We start from the raw sequence: 21749 nt of genomic DNA, 5'->3' as shown, positions 1-21749 counted from the left end.
TCTGTGTGCCCAAGTGTACTGAGTCAAGATGGAAAGAAAATCAATTTCTTACAGATTAACAAAAGTTTTCTAAAACAATATAAGAGTTGGTCTAGATCAGTGGTTTGCAAATTATAGTTCCTAGATCAGGGTCAGGAGCTACTCAGTAGCAAAACCTGGGCACTATTAGAAATGCTGATTCTTGGCCATACACCACCTACTGAATCAGAAACAGGGGTGAGGGGAATGGAGCTGGCACTCTGTTTTTAAAACCTCAAGGTAGTTCAGAAACATACAAAAGTTTGAAAACCGCTGGACTATAATTTAGCCTTTCTCAATCATGGCAGAGACTTGAGCCCTGCAGGAAAAGATCAGAGACTCGCTATTTCTTCCAAGAAGATAGCTGGCCTTCTAAATGGCAGAGGAAAGAATGGAAGCCTTAGGGCCAGAGGCTTAATTCTGTCTCAGAAATCAAAGGGAAGGATCAGCCCAGAATAATCTCCCAAGTTTCTCTTCAGAGGTAAATTTTGGTGACTTTACTCAAGTTTTTTGAAACATAATCAGTCTAACGTAGGAATTTGAATATAATTGTTTCTGCTTAAAAATATTTTTTCTTCTTACCTCTATTGTGTTTGCAAACAATGATCCTATTATGATAATGAAGAAAAATTAAATCTGTAATTGTTACTAAAAACTGGAAACTAAGATTTGCTGAGAGTATTCAGAATTTATCTTTAGTTCATTTATCTAATTATCCCGGTCATATTAACAAATTCTCCATAGGACAACGATTTACAGCCTTTATTCAGCTTTAATCCTATTTTGTTCACAGTACAATATTAATGAGTAATGTCTCCCATTGTAACAGTGACCCACTTCACCTTTTGAATAGAGCCCTTGTGGCTCTGCTGCTTATTTTAAGAAACATGTTTTTCTTTTCCTCTTCTCTTCCTCCTTCTCCCCAGCATGAGGGCTTGGTACCTTTTCCCATCCTAGGCTATTGTCTGTCCTTGAGCACACACCCACCAAGGGAAGGAGATGTCAAGATCTAGGAAGTGAGTATCTCCCAAATTAACAAGTGAATTTCTACACACAATCAGGGCTCAAATGAAATGCAGCCTTTGAAGAGCTTCTTTAAAAATGCTCTGTTCTCCTGGAGGAGCAGAATCACAGCCTCTAGGACAGGAGTCCCCTGTGCTTCTCCTTTGCTGTAGAGCAATAAACTTATTCCTTCTTCTCAAAACCATGTCCTTTTGTAAGGAATATCTGCCATAGACATGCTGGGACATGCTGAAACTCAACTAAGTTGCTGGCCATAAGGAACAACAGCCATTAAACTGTTTAGTCATGTCTGCTTGCAGTTGATGAAGAGCTGTAAGGAGCACTAGCCATGGGCATGCTTAGCAATGACTGGTTACAATTGATAGGGAGCACAGCTCCATAGACATGTGCAAAGAACGTGCCCGGTTGAAATTATATCACCTCACTGGACATAACCAATGGACATTGACTTTTATTGAGTGTAACCAATCACCAATGTATACCATCAACTTGGAACTTTATTTAAATTGCTTGTCCTGCCACATTGAAGAGTTTTGCTCCAAGGACATCAGTGAGACTGACCACCTTGTTGTCCGTCTCTTGACTGACTCCACCATTCCCTAACATCCAGCCATCGGCTAGAGAGAACCACCAGATAAGGATAACATCTGCTGTTTGGCTAAGAGAAATCGCGTGGCATCAGAGGTATTTTGAGGCTCTCGGTTGCCCTAGGATTGTGTGATTCGCTTATAGTGTTTTATTAATATGCATTGAATGCTAGTTGGAGTGCTCCAGCACACCCAACACTTTTTGCATTCATTGTTTATATTTGATGATTGGTGTGATCAAATATATGCTTGCATTTAAAGGCAATCCATCTTTGAGTAATTATTACTAGCAGTGCTCGCAACACCTTCTTATTAAGTTGGATTGGGGACAAGGACAGAGCTTTCCATAACACTATCTTAATGCTATGACTTTCATGAGGGTAGAGAGCTCAAAAATTCTCCTTGAGGATTCTAACTCCCACACTCCATACATGCCATACGCTTCACTAGTATGAAAGACAAAGTTGCTAATAACAATCTAAGTTGGCAAAGAACATATCATTCTACAAGAATAGCCAAGCTTTAAATAGACATTGACTGAATTCCAGGATGATCCAATAGCTCTGAGCACAATTCATTGTTGTATCCTTATTTATTCTCTGCAAAGAATCACTTCATTCTTTCAGACGAAAGCAAAATTCAGGAGAAAGGGAATATTTCCTTATCAATCAACTAATCGATGTTTTCATGCCTATTGTGTACACATCAATGTAGTGGGCAACATGTAGTATGGGCATGTTTTTATGATGGGAGAGGGGATCAGAACACATGATGTAAGCAACATTAAAAAAAAAAAAAAGCCCTAAGTGGAAAATAATGAAGGGCAAATTATGACATGATGTGAAGTGGTTTTAAGAAACAGAGATTCTTAAACTCACTCCCAGAAATGCTGACAGACTCATCAGTGTCAGAGCCCAGGAATCTGTATTAAGTCCACCAGATGATTAAAATAAGCAGTTGAGTTTTGGCACCACTACCTTGGAAATCCAGAAGAGAAATTTAACTTTAATCTGTGTAATCACAGAACATCTCCTTGTAGACCTGGTGCATCTGAGCTGGGACGGGGAGGCAGGTGAGCAAAGCAGCAGAGAGAGCAGATGGTGGAACTGTACATTAGAGCTGCCTTTGCCAAAGTGTCAAAGAGGCTATGGGACGTATAAGATGAGGGCTCAAGTCAATTAGAGGAGGCTTCTTCCAAACTGAAGCTTAAAGACTGGGTAGAAGAGTCTGCCAGGAAGAGAGTGCAAGAAAGGGGATTCCAGGCAGAGAAAACAATTTATGCAGAGTATGGAGATAGTCTGGTCTCAGCCATCAGGTAAGCCAAGATGGGTACATACAAGACATCTAAGAGCTGAGCAGGAAGAAGCAGCCTAAGAAGTGTGCTTTCTTCTGAGGTCTGCTGTTGGCAGATCATCAGCTTTCTGTGGCGGGCGTGCTGTATAATGTCTCAGTCATCACACAGACTGAGACACAAGGCTGTCTTAAACAGGGTCTGTGTGCAATGTGCGGGCTACAAACACCCAGTTACTAAGGGGGCAACCTACACCACGCCTGATAATCATGGTGTTAACTGGATGAAATTTGCTTGAAGCCTTCAGTCTGCTGCCAAGAAGTGAGATGGGTGCCACTCTGGGCCTCTGGCGGTCCTAAATTCTTACACAGTTGTTGAAGATTTCAAGTATGAATTTTCTGAGGTTATACTCATTTAGCCTTTCCATAGAGCTATCAGCAATCCTGATACCCAATGGACCACCAAAGCATTTCATAAACACAGGCAGATGTGTGGGCTAACATTGATGGTTCTGATAGGGAACAGACAGATATGAGCAGTGGGAACATAAGGTTATGGAAATAATTCCATGAATTGGAACCACTGTACTAAACCCCGCATGTTTTCTTTTTTAAAAAAGCAATTAACCTGTAGCTCAGCCTGGCTTAAGTTGATAGGATGTGTTATATTTCTCAGTAAATAACCTCTTATCTGCAGGAGAAATTCAGGTCCAATGCTGAGAAAAACAAGTTACCCTGAAGGGGGAAACTTCTGTGATCCTTACACAGACCAGATCCCGGAACTCAGGGAGATGAGGGTTTCTCCCCCTAACCATAAAATCTGTAAAAACAGGTTCCAATGAGAACCTCTTAGCAGAGGTCAAAGTAACCCAGAGCTGTCATGCATGGTGGGGACTTGAAAGTTTGATGTCATCCTGCTGTCAGCCCAAAGTCAAGAGGAGGACTTGTGTGGGGCTCTCTGGAAACTTCCCTGGAACCCCCAATAAAACCGGTGAGCAGCAGGGTCACAGCATCCTACTCCTTTATAAGAGGACCCCCTCTCTTCCTTTGAGAATATTCCCTTTTCTCATTTCCTATCTATTCTAATAAAATTATGCCTGACACTCTGCAAGACATGGTTTGAATTCTTTCTGGCATAATTGTAAGAATCAGGATTTGAAAAGGGGGTCTCCATGCAGCCTCAGTTTCACGGCAGGACTCTGCCCTGTTAAGTTCTTGCTGCACTTTTTGGAAAAGATTTGATAGTCTCAAGCACCATTGTTACCATTAACATGTTTGTAAAATTCATACCTAATAAACAGTTTAGTATAGTTATGTTTGTATAAAGGTTTTATCTATTAAAATTACACTGCAGATTGTTTCATGAATACTTTTTCAAATTATAAAAGTGCAGTGATGTTTGAAGTCTGTGAGGGTTTGTATCTTGTTTCTAATAAGATAATTTGTCTTTGCTTTATTTTATTAGGTAGTTACATGTCAGTGTTTAAAACATGCTATGTGGTATAGTAGATGTAAAATGAATTATTTTAAAGGGGGTAAATATAGAGGCATGAAAGAACAAGGTGTATTGGTGGGCTAAACAAATGTCACTAGAAAAGGCAGAGGAGAAAGGAGGAGATGCCTATGAGAGGGTAGGAGAAGTGATCGGCATACTTAAGTAAAAGATTAAAAGGGACTGGAGATCTCAAATGCTGGGTGTACATACATGGGCTATATTGTGTGTGGTAGGATCTAGAAGCCAAAAGGAACTGGTAGATTCACGTTATATCTGGAAAGGTCCACCTACTCAACAAAAGTTAATCTTTGCCTTTATGGCAGCAAGGACCTAGTGGTATCACGTTATCTAAAAAAAAAAAAAAAAAAAAAAAAAAGGCCAGAAATCCAGATTTTTTTTTTAGAAAAAAAAATCTCCAAACTTTCAAATGTTGACTCAAAATTATTTATATTATTAGTCAAACCAAACAAAATACAACTCTTGGTCTGAATGAATGCTAGTCTATCTTGATAAAGACGAATAAATTTTTATTACCTGCAAATTAAACCAGTGTCTTATTTGGTTTATTTTGTGCCTGATTCACAGGTTGGCAAAACATGAAAACTAGGCTGAAGCCTTGCTGGGAGAACAAGAAGTCAATCAAGTTTGGAAATTTTATTCTATGATCTTATTTTCTCCATCTTGGAAGATCACTCTAAAGCAAACCCACTAAAAATGGAAGTGGCTATTCTTCCAAATAGTGTTTAAGAAAGAACATTTTTAAATTTTAGATGACTGTTCAATAAACTTTCAATAAAATGCAAAAGATTCCTAGCAGTTCTATTGAAATGGTGACAATTTTGAAAAAGTAGTATTTAAAAGCTTTTTTTATTGCACAAAAGGCCTTTATAGAATTATTTAAATAATATCTATAAAAATCTCATTTCAGCAACTTTCTATTTAAGCTTACAGTTTGAACTAGAAAGAGAAGACTAAAAAATTGAAGAAAGTCATCAGTTTTTAATTCACTAATATTGTGTTACAGCTTATATCAAAAAGTGAGTCAACAGCCTTTCACAGTGGCTCAAGTCTGCAATCCCAGTGATTTGGGAGGCTGAGGCAGGAGGATTGTAAGTTCGAGGCCAGCTTTAGCAATTTAGTGAGACACCCCCCCCCCCCCCCTTCTCAAAATAAGAAGGGCTAGACTATGTTACTCAGTGGTACAGGGCCCCTGGGTTCCACCACCAATACTGAAAAAAAATTTTTTTTTAGTTAAGCCAAGCTCACCTATACTATCAGCTACCTGGGAGGCTGAGAGAGAACAATTGTGAGTTTGATGCCAGTGTGGGCAGCATAGCAAGAACTCTTGTCTTAAAAAAAAAAAAAAGTCAAGAATAAAACTTTTTCTCAAAATTGATATTTTATTAAGCTGTACTTTTTGTTTAGCACTTTTAATAACAACTCTACAATAAGAATTTCTATTTTTGTGGAAATTCTATTTCCATTTTTATTGTAATCATATTGTAATTATAAACAATATATATGTACATTATATACAAACTTAAATTTTCCTATCTTTTTACTTCTTGCTTCTAGATCCTTACTTGATTTTATTTTATTTATTTATTTATTTATTTTTGAGGGACTGGGGATTGAATCCAAGACCTTGCACATACTAGGCAAACACTCTACCACTTGAGCTCCATTCCTAGTCCAATCCTGTTTTTAATAGTCAAATAAGAAATAAGGATTTAGATATGTCTCAGTCTCAAAATCCAGTTCCTACTTACAGGCCTTAAGATTTTTGACAGACAATTAAGGCTCATTTACAAAATGTAAGTTAACAGCCTTGTGAGGACTGCATCGTGTGGGTCAAGGGAGTAAATAAGTTAAGCACACAGTTGGTACATAATAACCTTCTACTACTTCAGATGATGCAAAATAAGGAACAAAAAATATGCTACTAAAGATATACTACTTCAATGTTAAGATATTTTGAGAACTACAAAATAAAATCTGGTACAATTTGGAAACTCTTTAAAAGGCTACACAATACAATGGTGTGCCACTGTATCATTAAATGTAATTTTCTACATATGTCGTTACTTTGAAAACATTTTTTTTCATTTTTCAATAACTTGAAGTACATAAAAAACAACAACAACAAAAAAAAAAACATCGTTACACTCAGGCAAAACAATGTCAAAAGCCATGACATTGCAGCTAAAAAGTTCATTCACTGCCTAAATTGCAAGTTGTTAAATATATTTTATTATTTAATATGGAGCTAATCCCCTTTGCCCCCTTATAATAGGATGCTTAGTGTCTGGAAAAGGCTCAAGAAGACAGGTAAAGAATCCACAGGAGGATACAACTTTCTGATTACATTCTGTGAGAGGAAAGCTGGCTTCTCTCTAATCCTGGAATTCACCAACCCCAGACAAGGAAATCAAATAGCATGTATTCTGTCCATGTCGGTTCTTGGCCGGTCTGCCACTGTCCTGGGCAATCGGTCGAGAATGCACAAGTTTTCTCTTTCTCTCTAACCCACAGTTAAAACTGGAACACGCCAGCATGCTGCGGAGCTCTATTAGGTTTTACTCCCGGGTTTGCAGACTGGGATCCACTGCCAACACCCCACCGAGTCCCGAGATCCACCCCCGACAAGCCCCACCCCCGACAACCCCCACCTTCAAGCCCCGCCCCCTCCCGCCTCGCCCAAGATATGCACATGCGTACAAGGAGGATTTAGAGCGTTCCCCCTCGCCAGGTCCCCAGGCCCATCTGCCACGCAGCCAGTCCCTCCTGCCCTTCTTGGGGCGGCCGACTTCACCATTTAGTAGTACGCATGTGCAGACCGGTGCAGCCCAGCAAGCCTTTAGCGAGTGGGGGTGGGGCGGCAGGCCGGTCCCAGCCGCCTGCGCACGCTCGGGACATGCGCAGTACAGAGGCTGAGGCGCCAGCTGTCGATTTGGAAGTTCCGGGGAGAGAGCGCATGCGCGAGTGTACGCGTTGCCGGCGAAGAGGGGAGCCTGACGACTCGGAAATTTGAATACCACAGTAGCATGGAGTGTGACCTCATGGAGACTGACATCTTGGAGTCGTTGGAAGACCTAGGGTAAGACTGCCAGGGCACGGGTCTCTCAAACCCCACACTGCTGACGCCCCGAGAACTCCTTCTGCGCCCCACTCGGAGACACCTGCCTCTCCATGCCTCACCCCGTGGCTCCTGCTGTCGCTTCTCTGTGGCCCCGGGACCCCCAATGCCACGTCCACTGCCTTCCCTGCCGGCTCGGGCCCTCCAGCCCCAACACCCCTAGTCTTGCCCCGGAGTTCCCCGTAGCCGAGTTGCCCGCAGCGTTTGTCAGTCATGCGTGTCATTGTCTGGGCTTTGGTTCTCGCCACCCCCATTCCCCGAGCTTTGCTTGCTCCCATCCTTCTGCACTACCCCCACTCTAGAGGTTGCCAAAGTTGATTGTTTTCCTACTTGTTCTCCAAATTTCCTGCCCCCGCGTTGAGCCTCTGTTTCTACCACACCCCACTTCTCTCAAAAAAAAAAAAAAAAAAAAAAAATCTCCTTTGCCCAGTCATCCTCTGCATGCACCTAGGCTTCGCTAAGGCACATGTTGGGCGCTGCATGCGTCCCTCTAGCCTGCTCAGCTGTGCACCTAACCTATCACCACTTCTCTGGGAACAACTGACAGTTTCCTCTGACTCTGACACTGCCCTTTTGAGCCCCTTTAGCCTACGATCATCTTCAGCCACCAAGAACCGGCATATTTGTTTGCATTTTCTCTCTCCCTCTCTTAACAGTTACCCAATCATAATTCATCATATCTAGGAGCTTGGAAGTAGGGCTTCTTATCACACTGGGTCACCCAGATCAATTTACTCTATTAAATTTGAGAACTTGGAACCTCTTGGGCTAAATATGGTTCCAGAAACAAATTGTATGATTCAGTATTTGCTTACAGGTACTATATCAAAAAAAAAAAAAAAAAAAAAGAAGAAGAAAATAAAAAAGTACAGATTTAGCTAGTTGTGTTTATTAGTAACTAGTCCTTTGTCACAACATTCCTTATGACCTTTCCAGGACGTGGAAACCCTTAAGAGAAACCTTTCTTTAGGAAAACACCCTTAAGGATGTGTTTGCTGTTTTAGTAGAAATCTTTAGGAAAGGCAGCAGTGGTACTTATCTTTCTTTGTCAAAGTGAATTACCATTGTTCTTTTCTTTGAAACTTGATCTAAATGTTCATGAATGTTCCAGGCTTTAGGGGCTTATTTCTTTCATTAGGGCATAAATGACACTTAAGGTTTAAGTGTTGAAGGAGTGGAATGAGAGGAGACAGATTGGCCTTCTTTAAATGTAATCCTTCCATATGAATAAAAGGTCACTTCACAGTTGGCCATGGATGCAGTTTCTTCTCCTTATTATTCTTTTACCTATGTTTTTTTAAACTATGTTTTGTTTTCCTCTTGGGTACTATGAAAGTAATTATTACTATAATAATTGTAGTCAAGTAAATCATTAGGTTGTAATATAAATCAAGGAATTTTTATAAATTTTAACGTAATTTGGTGACTCAAATGTTAAAATACATGCTTAATTGATTGACACGTCCTTTTATTCAGTGAAAAGTGTTAGAGGTGAATGACTATCTTTTTATCTCTTAACTTGGCACACAGTAGAAATTCAGTAACTACTTGTTGAATAAGTTAATAAAGTCTAAATATGAAACTCAAGAAGGAATTTCTAGGCCCAGTCTCTTCTTTCCAGTGTCTACTAACGTGTGATTTTTTTTTTCTGTTTACATTCTAGACTATGTATAATTTTAGTAGTCTTTTTATTTTTTTTAATTTTTATTTATTTATTTATTTATTTATTTTTGTATTTTAGATGGACAGACAGAATGCCTTTCTTTTTTTTTTTTTTATTTTTGGGTGGTGCTAAGATTGAATCCAGTGCCTCACATGTGCTAGGCAAGCACTCTGCCAATGAGCTACTGCCGTAGCCCCAATAATCTTTTTTTTTTTTTTTAATCTTTTTTTGTACTAAGCATTAAACCCAGGGATACATCACTGATCTACATCCCCAGGACTCCCTGACCCCCTTTTTTTGAGACAGGTTCTTACTAAAATTATTGTGGCTGGCTTCGGACTTAGAATCCTCCTGCCTCAGCCTTCTGAGTCACTAGGATTATAGGCATGGGTCACCACTCTTGGCATCTCTTTTTTAACAGTATTGGGAATTGAACCCAGGAGTACTCTATCTCTGAGCTATACCCCTAGATCTCTTTTTAAAATTTTATTTTGAGACAGAGTCTCCCTGAGTTCCCATGCTAGTCTCTCATATATATTCCTCCTGCCTGAGCCACTCCAATAGCTGGGATTACAGACATATGCCAGCATTCCTGGCTATAATCTCAATTTTATGTAAGCTTGCATGTTTGCTTTGCTTGCATTTTTTGTGAACACTGGGGATCAAATCCAGAGCCTTGCACATGTGAAGAAACTACTACCACTGAGCTATACCCTCCCCTCCCCACCTTTTTAAAAATTATTTTTTATTTTGACACAGTTTCTTTAAGTTGTCCCTATTGGACTCAAACTTGCCATCCTCCTGCCTCAGCCTCCCTAGTGGTTGGGATTACAGGCATGTGCCACCACATCCTGCTTCCCATTCTATTTCTTTTGTAAATGTAATCATATTTTAAAGGGATCAAGAAGTTTAATTTCTTTAACATATTAATACCGCTAATTCTCACATTATGTTAAGCATATATAATGTCATGTTTAATACTAATGTTTTAATCAGTATTTCATTTAAATAAATATAAAACAATCTGAACATATGTATTTAAGATTATTTTGAATAGCAAAACCTTAAATTCTAGAATAAGGTAATGGGTGTTTATTATTGTCATGAATGTTTGAACATTTTATAAATTTTTATGATTGCTTTGGGATTACTTACAGAAGATTAGGATTCATACGTACTGATTCAACTGACTAACAGTTATTAAAGTAATCTTGATATTTTTCTGGTACTACTAGTATGTTTTACTTTTTTTTTTTTTTTTTGGACTAGAGATTGAACCCCAGCATTGCTTTACCCTAAGCCACATCTTCAGTCCTTTTTATTTTTTATTTTGAGACAGGGTCTCTTTCTAACTTGCTTAGGGCCTCACTTATAATTTATTCATTTTTATGGTGATAGAGATTGAACCTAGGGGTGCTCTGCCACTAAGCTACATCATTAGCCCATTTTATTTTTTAAGACAGTATCATTAAGTTCCTGCAAACCTGCAAACATCCTGCCTTAGATTCCAAATAGCTGGAATTACAGGCACATGCCACCTAACCTGGCTGTCTTACTAACCTTAACCGCCATTAAGTATAGAAAAAGAAAGTAAATGTTTAATTAGAAAGTTTTTTTGGGGGGAAGGGGGGTTGAAAGAAGTCACTAAAAACCTAACCTAATTGATTTCTGGAAAAAAATATAGCATAGATAACTTAAAAGCTTTATTTCTGAAATAGTGCCAGTATAATTAGCTATCACTTGTTAATTGGTTTTAATATTTCATAACAGTAAGGAAGTAAACCTAAAATAAGAGCTTTCAGTAAATGTACAAAAGTTGACATAATTTAATATCAGATGTGGTTCTGTTAAATATTCACATATATTCTGAAGAATGTAAGTACAGTTACCTTTTGGCTTATTTTTAAAATGGTTCAGCAAGTTCTGTTTTGTTTACATTTGCAAGTTTAGAAATTGGTCATAATAATTTACCCTTATTGCTTAATTATATAAATAATACATAGACTATTTTACCCGTAGTCTCCTAGGGGGGCTTTATATTCTTCTGAAGTGTAATTCCTTTTTCACCAGTTACAAGGGCCCATTGTTGGATGATGGCGCACTGTCTCAAGCAGTCTCTGCTGGAGCCAGTTCCCCCGAGTTTACTAAACTCTGTGCTTGGCTGGTATCTGAATTAAGAGTGCTCTGTAAACTAGAGGAAAATGTTCAAGCAACTAACAGTAAGTAAACATTTATTTAGAAATGTAAAGTGTAAACATAAAATTGTATTGTCAGTTAACATTGATACTAAAGCTTAAATTTCATGTTTTTTTGTAAATGTAAAGATTGTTTTGTTAAAGAACCAATATACTTTTTTTCCTCCATAGTTTTTTTAGAGATAAGGTGATTCAGAAGTTTAAAAAACAGAATGTAGTCATGTAACTTTAAAAAAAAATTGTGGAGACTGAAAAGACCCTGTTACTGTAATACAGAAAAACGGATAGTACAAGTATGGAATATATGAACTTTCCATTTTTTTGCATAATATGTATCATGAGATCCTGAATTGGTGGCTAGAACTAGAAATTTTTCCTTTTAGGACTGTTAGATTCCAGAAGCACATTATATCATGTAAAGCAAATGTATTATAATTCTGCTGTGCTATGGAGGAAGGAAACTGCTTAGTCAAAAAACCTTATCGTAAGAATGTATCTTAAATACATCAAGACCAGATCCAGCACCATCAGATTTATAGGGCTGAGAGCTGCTTTATATTCGTCATTTTTGTCATCTCTTGAGCATTAGTTTGTCAACTCTGCAAAAGAGACAAAAACTTGGAACCTGACACTCCACCATCTGGTTCCTTGTTGCCATAAGTAAACCTATAATAGGAGACAAACAAAAATGCCCACCTGTTAACCCCACCCTTAGGAAAAATAATACCCATAATCCCCTCCCCCCCACACATAATCCCATTTTGAAGAGTTTACTCACTTGCATGTTAGTGTTTAATGTAGACATGTTAGTTGCATCCATTTCTTGTCTGTGAATATGTGTTTTCTGGGGATTGAGCACAAGGCCTTGGGCTTGAAACAGGCACTTTACCACTGAGCTTTTCCCCAATTCTAATTATTAAGGAAAGTCAGGTGTAACAATAGCAGAGCTTAGGATCATTGTACTTACAAGTTCTAAGCACTTTACATATCTTAACTCGGGGCAACCCTATAGGGCATGTTTGATTACTCTCATACATTTTAACAAAGAAGCTTAAAGAAGTTTTGTCACATAACCCATTGGAGGCAGAACTAGGACTCAACCTCAGCAGTCAAGTTCAGAGACCCTGTTCTTAGCTACAGTACCTCTTGACCTAACATGTCAAGAAATTGTAAGATTTAAACTTGCAGCCCCTTTATTTAAGTGGCGCATTATATGGAACCCAACACATAAAACAGGTGAGAAAATATAGCTGATCTGCTTGACTTGGAGAGGGGGGTACTTTTAGCACAGACATTTTCTCCTGGTCCTCCCTAGCTGCCTGTGAAGGACCTCTATGGAACTCCAGGCTGCATAGATGATAGCTAAGAAAACACTGATAATACAGTCTTCCTGTGTTACTACCTCACTTCCCCAGGTGCCTCTAAAGGAGCACTGTGGAACCCAACGTTTATAAATCAGTTTGCAAAACATTGATAATACAATCCTTGGACTGGGGTCAGATAAATTAAAGTTTAATTTTTACCCATCTTTGATACGGAATATGGAACCATCAAAATGATACAGAAGAAAGCAACCCCACCTTTGGCTTACCCAAAGCCTTTTTACTGTTTACCTTTTTTCACATTATGGAAATATGAACTATAAGTTATATTTGCTGCCTTCAAACTTAGTCTAACTGGGAATATTAGGTACAAATGAAATAACTGGAGATTAGTACAATAATTAAATGCTTCCCTATGTGGTTCACAGGCAGAGCAATAGTACTTAGAGAAAGTTTGTCAAGGAGCAAGACCGCTGGGTTTTTGGATAAGTGGGATTTGCTGGATGAGAAGAGAGCAGTAGGCTTATCAGTGACAGGAAATAAATGAGGGCTTAATGAGAAGATGACTGGCACCAATAGAGGGATTATTTGAGGAAGTGGTAAGTAGATGATGATAATCGAATGAGCAGGGAAGGGCAAACATGAGTAGCTGTGAAGATTCATTAAAGGCAAACTGAAAAAATTAATTACATGAGGTATACATTAGGAGCCATTAAAGATTGTCATATAAAGGAATAACCTAATGTGCAGTGTAAGAAAGAAATTTTCAGTGGTGTAAGAAAGAATAAATTAGAAGGGAAAGGAACTCAAGTTTGGAAAGGCCCATTAAAATTTCAGTTTTTAATATGTAATAGTTATGCTAATGGAAAAACAACAGTATTATTAAATAAGATTATTTTAATTCTTGAAAAGGTCCAAGTGAGGCTGAAGAATTCCAGCTTGAGGTGAGTGGGCTACTAGGGGAGATGAACTGCCCATATCTTTCACTGACCTCTGGGGATGTGACCAAGCGCCTTCTCGTACAGAAGAACTGCCTCCTTTTGCTCAGTAAGTTCATGGCTATTAGAATGTAGTTATTTTTTCTATTTGTTTTTCATGACTAATAAACTGATTTTTTAATTATGTTACAAATATAATTCTACTACTATTTTAAACAAAATGTTCTTAAATTTCCTATTTAGGAGCAGATTGTGGGCAAATGCACTGGTAGCATTATTGACTGTATGATTGATGCTCCTTTATTATTACACCTTTGGTGGTTCTCAGGCTGTTTTGCTTCATCTGATGTGACCAGTGGTATGCTGGAATGTTAAAAGAGTGTGTGATTGTTAAATCTTTGCATTCTAGACCAGAAGCACATTTTTAAGTAGACTGGGAAGACAGTGTGGAAATAACAAAGACTTCACTTATTAATTCTTTGAGAAGAGTAAGCATTTACTAGATAAGAGTTAATGTAATTATTAAAGTAATTTATCTTATTTATATGTGTTTGTGGTTTGAATTATTTGGAGGGTTTTGATTTATTTGTAAACATTCTGTAATAAACTTGGATAGTTCCTGTACTTATTGATCATTCCAGGAAGTAAGATTTTATAAAAAGTTCTTTCCTTCTATGTTTTTTTTTATATACTAACAATTGTTTGCCTTTTCACCATGAAAAATAGTAAACAGACTCACAAATTTTATTGCCTTGTGTAAACTTTATAATAAACGCAACCAGTAATCTTAACTCAGAATTGTTATATCATTCTAAAACACATTTAAACTAAGCTTTGGTTAATTGATTATTAAGTTCTTGTTATGATAAACACTATTCAAAGGATTTTTTAAGTGTCTCTGAAAAATTATACTTCATATTGCAGTTCTGAAGATTTAAGTTTTTTAAAAAGTTGCTCATAGCCATTATACTTGGGCACTAAGTTATTCCAAAATCCCTTTCTTAACTTCCCCTTGGTCAAGTGATTGCTGCTGGAGGAGGGGGAGTATGCACATAAGGGTAGGTATTGCTTTAGGTATTGATGTTGCTGCATATGGCTCTTAGATTTTCATTCAGTTGTATAATTCCATAACTAGCTCAAAAACATTGTATTCAGCTGACTCTCTCTGTACATTGTTTACCCTCACCAATAGTATTTGACACTTAGAATATGTTAATATGCAGGAAGGTAACAGCTGTATGGAATACCTAGTAATGACCCTGAATTGCTCAGAGTTTAGCTTTTTAGCATTGATACTTATAAAACCCACTTTAAATGTAAATCTTCATAAAACATTTTTATATCTTCCCCATTTCTTAAGCAGATTGCACTGAAATTATTTTGGACTCAGGGTCATAATAATAGACTTTATTTTTAATGTGCTATCACCTCAAAAGCTTTTCAAGACTATCCAACTGTTTGTTCCTCAACTAAATGACTAAATCAGCCAAAGGTTACTTGTCTTTTAATTTTTCATACATGCATGCTATTTCCCTCTTTGCCTTTGCCTCCACTGTTTCCCCTTTCTAAAGTGTTCTCAGTTTGTAACCTCTCTTTCATTCCAGCATTTTTTATACATACTCATTGCTGCTCTGTGCAACTATTTCTCATCTTTCCCCACACATCGGTTGTCACATCTTGATGCTGTAATTCTACTTCCAGCACCCTTGCCTCCCAAATTGAGTCCTTTAGCATATTATATTTTGAGGGGAAGAACAAATAAACTTCATGAGAACTGTTCATGAAATAGAATAGTCTTGGAGAGGTAGAAAAAGTCACTCATGTGTCAGAATAAGGACTCTGTTTTGAAAAAAAAAAAAAAAAGGACTCTGTTTTGGCTATTCTTTGGCCTTTTGTGGTCCTCAGATTGTTTCCTGTGGGTAAGTTAAGTCAGATCACAGTTTCTAATAGAAGAAGAGTTAGTCATCTTTTTTGGGGTGAGACTATGTCTTTATTTTCAACTATATCATAAGTAGAGATACTCTCTAGTTTGTTTTTTGTAATATCTCTAATGCCTTTCCTTTTGAAAACATCAGTCACATTTAAAGTTTTTTTCATGGTAATTATATTGGTGAACTAATTTTGTTAATACATGAACTATGTTGTCCCAAATTTAGAGAGTCTTTTTATTAAATCATGTAGTGTGTGATTTTCTAGAACAAGGGTTGGCAAACTTTTTCTTAAAGAGCCAGGTAGTAAGTGTTTCTGGCTGTGCAACCCATGCACTGTCTCTGTAAAAACTATGCAACTCTGCTGTTGGAGCAGGAAAGCAGCCACAGACAATGAGTGTGGCAATCTGCTAGTAAAACCCATAACAATAAGTGTTTATTTTCATAACTGGGTTTTACTGTTTAGATGTTTTAAAACATAAGTGCAGGTTGCTATATGGAACACATTAAGATTTTATCAAATCTATTTAGAATGGCCTTTGCAGAAATTTAGCTGTGTTTATTGTTTTAGAACAGAAGTTGGCAGCTTTTCAGAAATGATTTGCCCAATTATGGTCCCCCTGTGCTCCTAACCTTACACCTTGAGGGTAGTAAATGAGATATTCAAACTGATCAGTGTTTTGTACTTCCCATAGGACTTAAGGGCCTACAAAATGTCTTTGTCTAAAACTACCCTCTTAGAATTATTTCCCTTTGCCACATAACCTGAAAGTCTTAAGATTCAAATGATTCTTAACTGTCATTTTATAAAAATTGAAATGTCCTTGGGAAGTTTAAGGGAATGGAATTTAATATTTGGACCTTCAATTGAATTGCCTGAAACAGACTGTGGCCCTCACTATACCTGGCTAAAAATCAGAACTCAAGGGGATGATATTGACACAAAGGAGATTCTGCCAAAAAGTGATTTGAAGTTTTGTTGTTTGCAGGGAGTGAGGTAAGAAAAGTAGGGGGAAGGGCACCCTGAGGAGGGCAGAGATGGAGGAGGGCTTTCTTCACCAGCCAGATGGTAGCATGAGGATGCTGGAAACATGGAAAGGAACTTTGGGGAGTTGGTACCTTCCCACTTCTCCCGCAAGTTAAACGGTTGGTTTAACAGGCTACCTTATTATTGGGAGACAAGAGAGCAAGATAGATATATCACTGGTGCTCACAAGTGGGGAGAAGTTAAAATACACACTCACGTATATGTTATGTACATACATGTGTGTGTGTGTGTGTGTGCGCGCGCGCGCGCGCTTTTTTTTAACCATCACTAAAAATTGGCCACCAATCACGTTCTACAAATTGTTTAACAGATGCCAACCCTTGTTCTGGAGGTTCCTTAATGGTAGAATGCAAGAATCCAAATCTGTAGATGTGATCTCCCTTGATCCTTTGGTTCCAAAGAAGAATTGCTTATTTTTAAATTGACTTTTAAGCATTATATATTGGTGAAATACCTGAATTACATAACCAGTATCTATGTTATGTCATTTACAGGTAAAAATGTTTTTTCTTTCATGTTTTTATCCATTCTTGCAGCTTTAAAAGTTACATATCATTAGGTCTATAGAGTTGTGACTCCAGACTTATGACTATTAACTATAGCTGTATCTCATTTGAAATCTTATTTTGTTTACTTCAGCATACCTCATCTCAGAACTAGAAGCTGCCAGAATGCTCTGTGTGAATGCTCCTCCAAAAAAAGCTCAAGAAGGAGGCGGTAGTGAGGTCTTTCAAGAGTTGAAAGGCATATGTATTGCTCTAGGAATGTCCAAACCTCCAGCCAATATAACTATGTTCCAATTCTTCAGCGGGATTGAAAAAAAAGTAAGACCTTTAGTACCAGATTGTAGTGTATTAAAGGCATAGTCCTACATTTGTTTGAAATGAAACATTAAGTTTATTTCTCTTAATGGGAACCTGATGTTCATATTCTTAAGTAATTGTTACTAAATGAGTTTTGGGTTTTAAATCCTAGATGCCTTAAAGAGAAATTAGTGTTTTAACATTTTACAAAACATATTAGCATGTTTCTTTTTCAAAAAGGAAACTTGACTCCTTGGTTTATGAGCTGACATAAGCTAATATAATGTAAAAATAATTAAGATATAAGTCCTTTTTAAAATTTGTCATTGAACTTTTACACAATTAATTTTTAAGGTCTTTATCATTAAATGATATCACCCTATCCCATTGACTGGCCTGAAAAGGATGTTAATATTTGTTTAATCCAGTCACTCTGGGTCTTATATATTTGGGTTGGCCAGATTTTTCTTAAAGGTCCAGGTAGTAAATATTTCTGGCTTTTCAACCCATGCACTGTCTCTGAAAATGATGCAACTCTGCTGTTGCAGCAGGACACAGCCACAGACAATGTAATTAGCAAACTAGATTTATTGACTGCTAATTTAATCTAGTATGTGAAAATGAATTGGAATTGTTTTCATACCACGTCTTGGCAATAGTTATTTTATGTAATTGATTAGGAATAAGCAATTTTAGCAACAACAACAAAAATGAGTAAAAGAGGATGGTATTTGTTGTAGCAGAATTTTTCCTTATATGCATATCTGCTGGACTCTGAGAATTGGTACATTTGCAGAGTGGAGTAGATCGACACCATGATGCACAGATTTGGCTGAATGCTACAGGGGCGCAGCAGTGTATCTAGTCCATATTTTTCTGTGTTCATTCATTCATTCAGCAAGCGCTCATTGAGGGCACTGTTGTCAGGCACTGTTCTAGGTCCAGTGAAGAATTCATGCTTCTGTAGGCTCGTGAGGAGTGGGACAAGTGAGTGTTTCTCATGGGTCTTTACATTTTCGTTTCAAAACATCCTCCTCCTTTGCCTCTGTCAGGAATCTTCTTTTGATGACAAGATATGATGGGATTTGGGAAGATGATGAGGATATGTTTTACTTTCAGATTTTTTGTTCATTTATTTATGTTTTTGTGTCAGTTAAAGGAAACATTAGCAAAAGTTCCACCTAATCATGTGGGAAAGCCTTTACTCAAGAAGCCAATGGGACCAGCCCACTGGGTAAGTAGAGATCCTCGGGTAAACTGTAAGGAACCATCTGTTCCATGACTTTTGTGTGGGCACTTATATTTTGTGCTTTTTAAGTTGTGTTTCCTAATACATGGTTTTCTAGATGAACAGCCTTAGAATCATTTTTGTGAGTCTCAATATTTATGCAGAATAATTCTATGTAAGATTAGAAGTACTTATCTCATAACTTTTAAAATTTTCACAAGCTGAATAAAATAAATTGAAGTTCAGTATAATGCTTATTTCTAATCACCAAATGGATTCAAGCCAAAAACATCATTGGGCAGAGTTTCACATAGTGAATTGTGAGGAGCTAAACAAGAATTTTGTACTTTACACAATCTTTATTATGTTTTGAGGCTTAACATACTTTTTGCCTAGTATTTCAGTAACTATTAATGTATTGCCAAGTGGAAAGGACTACATGTGTTAATTACTAGGGATTGCAATATAAGGGAAACAGATAAAATACAGTGTCTCTTCTTTAGGAACACATGGTCAAGTGCTTTAAATTCTAACTGGTCTTTTTAATTTTACTTCAGGAAAAGATAGAAGCAATTAACCAAGCCATAGCTAATGAATATGAAGTTCGGAGAAAACTGCTAATAAAACGTTTGGATGTCACTGTTCAGTCCTTTGGCTGGTCTGACAGAGCTAAGGTACATATTAAATAATTTAAAAGTATAGTATTTATAGACATGATCCCTAAACATCTAAAGGGAAGGACCCTACCCCACCCCTAGCTGCACTTTCAGTCCTACTGTATCAGCAAGTCTGGCAGCTATACTTACACAGATAAGTCTTGACTAGGTAGGAGCAGTGGTCAGTATGTAACTTTTCCTACCATCTGGAATTTAATAAACATTGTCATCAGATCTTTAACTTACTTAATATGAGTGTTTGTTAAGTTGTTCTGAAAATTGATATTTTTCTTTGAACACTTTTCTTTCTACAGAGTCAGACAGAAAAATTAGCCAAGGTTTATCAGCCGAAGCGTTCAGTCTTATCTCCTAAAAGCACTATTTCTGTTGCTCATCTTTTGGCTGCAAGGCAAGACTTGTCAAAGATTTTAAGGACAAGCAGTGGTTCCATAAGAGAAAAGACTGCCTGTGCCATCAATAAGGTGATTAGAGTACCTTTAATTTTTTAATTTTAATTTTAAGCTAATATATTTAGCTCTATTGATAAAGTGAGATAGTTTAAAAATATCTTTCTTATTCCATAGGTGTTGATGGGCAGGGTACCTGACAGAGGTGGTAGACCCAATGAAATTGAACCTCCACCCCCAGAGATGCCACCATGGCAGAAAAGGCAAGATGGCCCCCAGCAGCAAGCAGGAGGTCGAGGAGGAGGGAGAGGTGGTTATGAACATTCCTCATACGGTGGACGTGGAGGTCATGAACAAGGAGGAGGGAGAGGTGGACGTGGTGGCTATGACCATGGTGGCCGAGGGGGAGGAAGAGGAAATAAGCATCAAGGAGGCTGGACAGATGGTGGGAGTGGAGGAGGAGGAGGAGGAGGAGGAGGAGGAGGTGGCTACCAAGATGGTGGTTATCGAGATTCAGGTTTCCAGCCAGGTGGCTATCATGGTGGCCACAGTAGTAGTTATCAAGGCGGTGGTTATAGTGGTTTCCAAACATCTTCATACACAGGAAGTGGATACCAGGGTGGTGGATACCAGCAGGACAATAGATACCAAGATGGTGGGCACCACAGTGATCGAGGTGGTGGTCGTGGTGGGAGAGGTGGTCGTGGAGGCCGGGGTGGTCGTGGAGGCCAGGGAGGTGGGTGGGGAGGAAGGGGGAGCCAGACTTACCACCAAGGGGGTCAGTTTGAACAACACTTCCAGCATGGAGGCTATCAGTATAATCATTCTGGATTTGGACAGGGAAGACATTATACTAGTTGAGGCTACAGAACCTTACATTTTGCTAGAGCTCAAATAATAGAAACTTAGTTTCAGAATCCTGAGTCCAGCATCTATTTTGAATAAAGTGAGACCACAGGTGGTGGCAGGCAGATTCCTGCTTGGCATAAACATTGTAGGTCTTCCTTTGATTCTGTTTTTTTTGTTGTTGTTGTTGTTGTTTTTAATGGACTTACATAATGCTGTTTATTTGAGAAACACATACAACATACAACATCTCTCCTTTCTATGAAAAAAAGTTTTTAAAAGGTAATTAAAGTTGCCTTTAATTGACTAGTAGACTAATTCCACAGTCAGAACATGCATACTTTTTTTGAAGAAATTACTTGAATAAAGTAGTTTTCAATATGCAGTTTTGAAAATGAGGATTCACCTAGACTTTTTTAGATTTACTACTAGGAAATCGTCCTCATATTAACAATCCATTTATATGTGTTTTGTGTAAAATATTGTAATGCCTATTTTCCGAGCACAATTCTGCCCCGATTGGCATTTTATTCAGAGAGGTTGTGCCACATTTGCTTCATGATAGACCCATTAGGTCAGTTCCTATTAAATGAGCTCTTCTGCAGATAGCACATTCAGTAGCCTTATTCAGTTGATGGAATACTGTACCATATGCTCAACTCTGAAAACCTTGAACACGGCCAAATTCCATAAAGACTATAAAAGCAAACTAAGTTGTGAACCTATAGTACATTTAGGCATTTAGTTAAGTATAGCAACTCAAACTGACCTGCATCCATCCAAAACAAGTTCCTCGTTCAACCTTGTTTTTACTTGAAGTCTGCTAGAAGAAGTAGCAAACCGAAATTTGTTTTATGCACGAGTTAATACCACTGGCTCAGCAAATACAAGTTAGTTTGCTTCGGGCAGGAGACTTTTTTTGTAATGGAAGAAATGCACTACAAAGTAAGGTAGATTTTGCTTAGTGCAGGAGGCCCTTTATTATTGCTGCAGAAAACAAAAGCCTGGCTGAGTTGATGTTTTACATTCTCCTTTACTGAAATCTACACGCCATGATGCTTCTTGCTGGGTTTTTGTATACATAAACATTGTCAAGCTGTGAAAGAAAATGGCTGGAGGTGTGCTTTGTGTGAAAGGTGAGCAATAAAGTATCTGTATGTTCTCTC

At 37.9% G+C, this 21749-nt stretch overlaps 1 protein-coding gene across 1 annotated transcript; it reads left to right on the top strand.

Moving 5' to 3' along the window:
• The first annotated feature begins 7357 nt into the window (after positions 1-7357).
• On the top strand, positions 7358-21749 carry Fam98a (family with sequence similarity 98 member A). The gene is made up of 8 exons (XM_027933472.2): positions 7358-7510; positions 11283-11431; positions 13642-13776; positions 17283-17467; positions 18600-18680; positions 19232-19348; positions 19645-19812; positions 19915-21749. The coding sequence occupies exons 1-8, from the start codon at positions 7458-7460 to the stop codon at positions 20596-20598; spliced, it is 1572 nt and encodes a 523-aa protein (XP_027789273.2). The 5' UTR covers positions 7358-7457; the 3' UTR covers positions 20599-21749.

This window comes from Marmota flaviventris, chromosome 14, assembly GCF_047511675.1.
Source record: "Marmota flaviventris isolate mMarFla1 chromosome 14, mMarFla1.hap1, whole genome shotgun sequence".
In the NCBI taxonomy this organism is placed as follows: Eukaryota; Metazoa; Chordata; class Mammalia; order Rodentia; family Sciuridae; genus Marmota; species Marmota flaviventris.
Note: the sequence above shows the minus strand (reverse complement) of the source record. Positions and strands in the feature narration are given on the sequence as shown.

Excerpts from the sequence above, each read along its gene's own strand:
- Fam98a (XM_027933472.2), top strand. The coding sequence starts at position 7,458 with ATGGAGTGTGACCTCATGGAGACTGACATCTTGGAGTCGTTGGAAGAC. Across the intron at positions 11,432-13,641 it reads AAATGTTCAAGCAACTAACA|GTCCAAGTGAGGCTGAAGAA; the intron begins GTAAGTAAACAT and ends ATTCTTGAAAAG. Across the intron at positions 19,349-19,644 it reads GCTGGTCTGACAGAGCTAAG|AGTCAGACAGAAAAATTAGC; the intron begins GTACATATTAAA and ends TTCTTTCTACAG.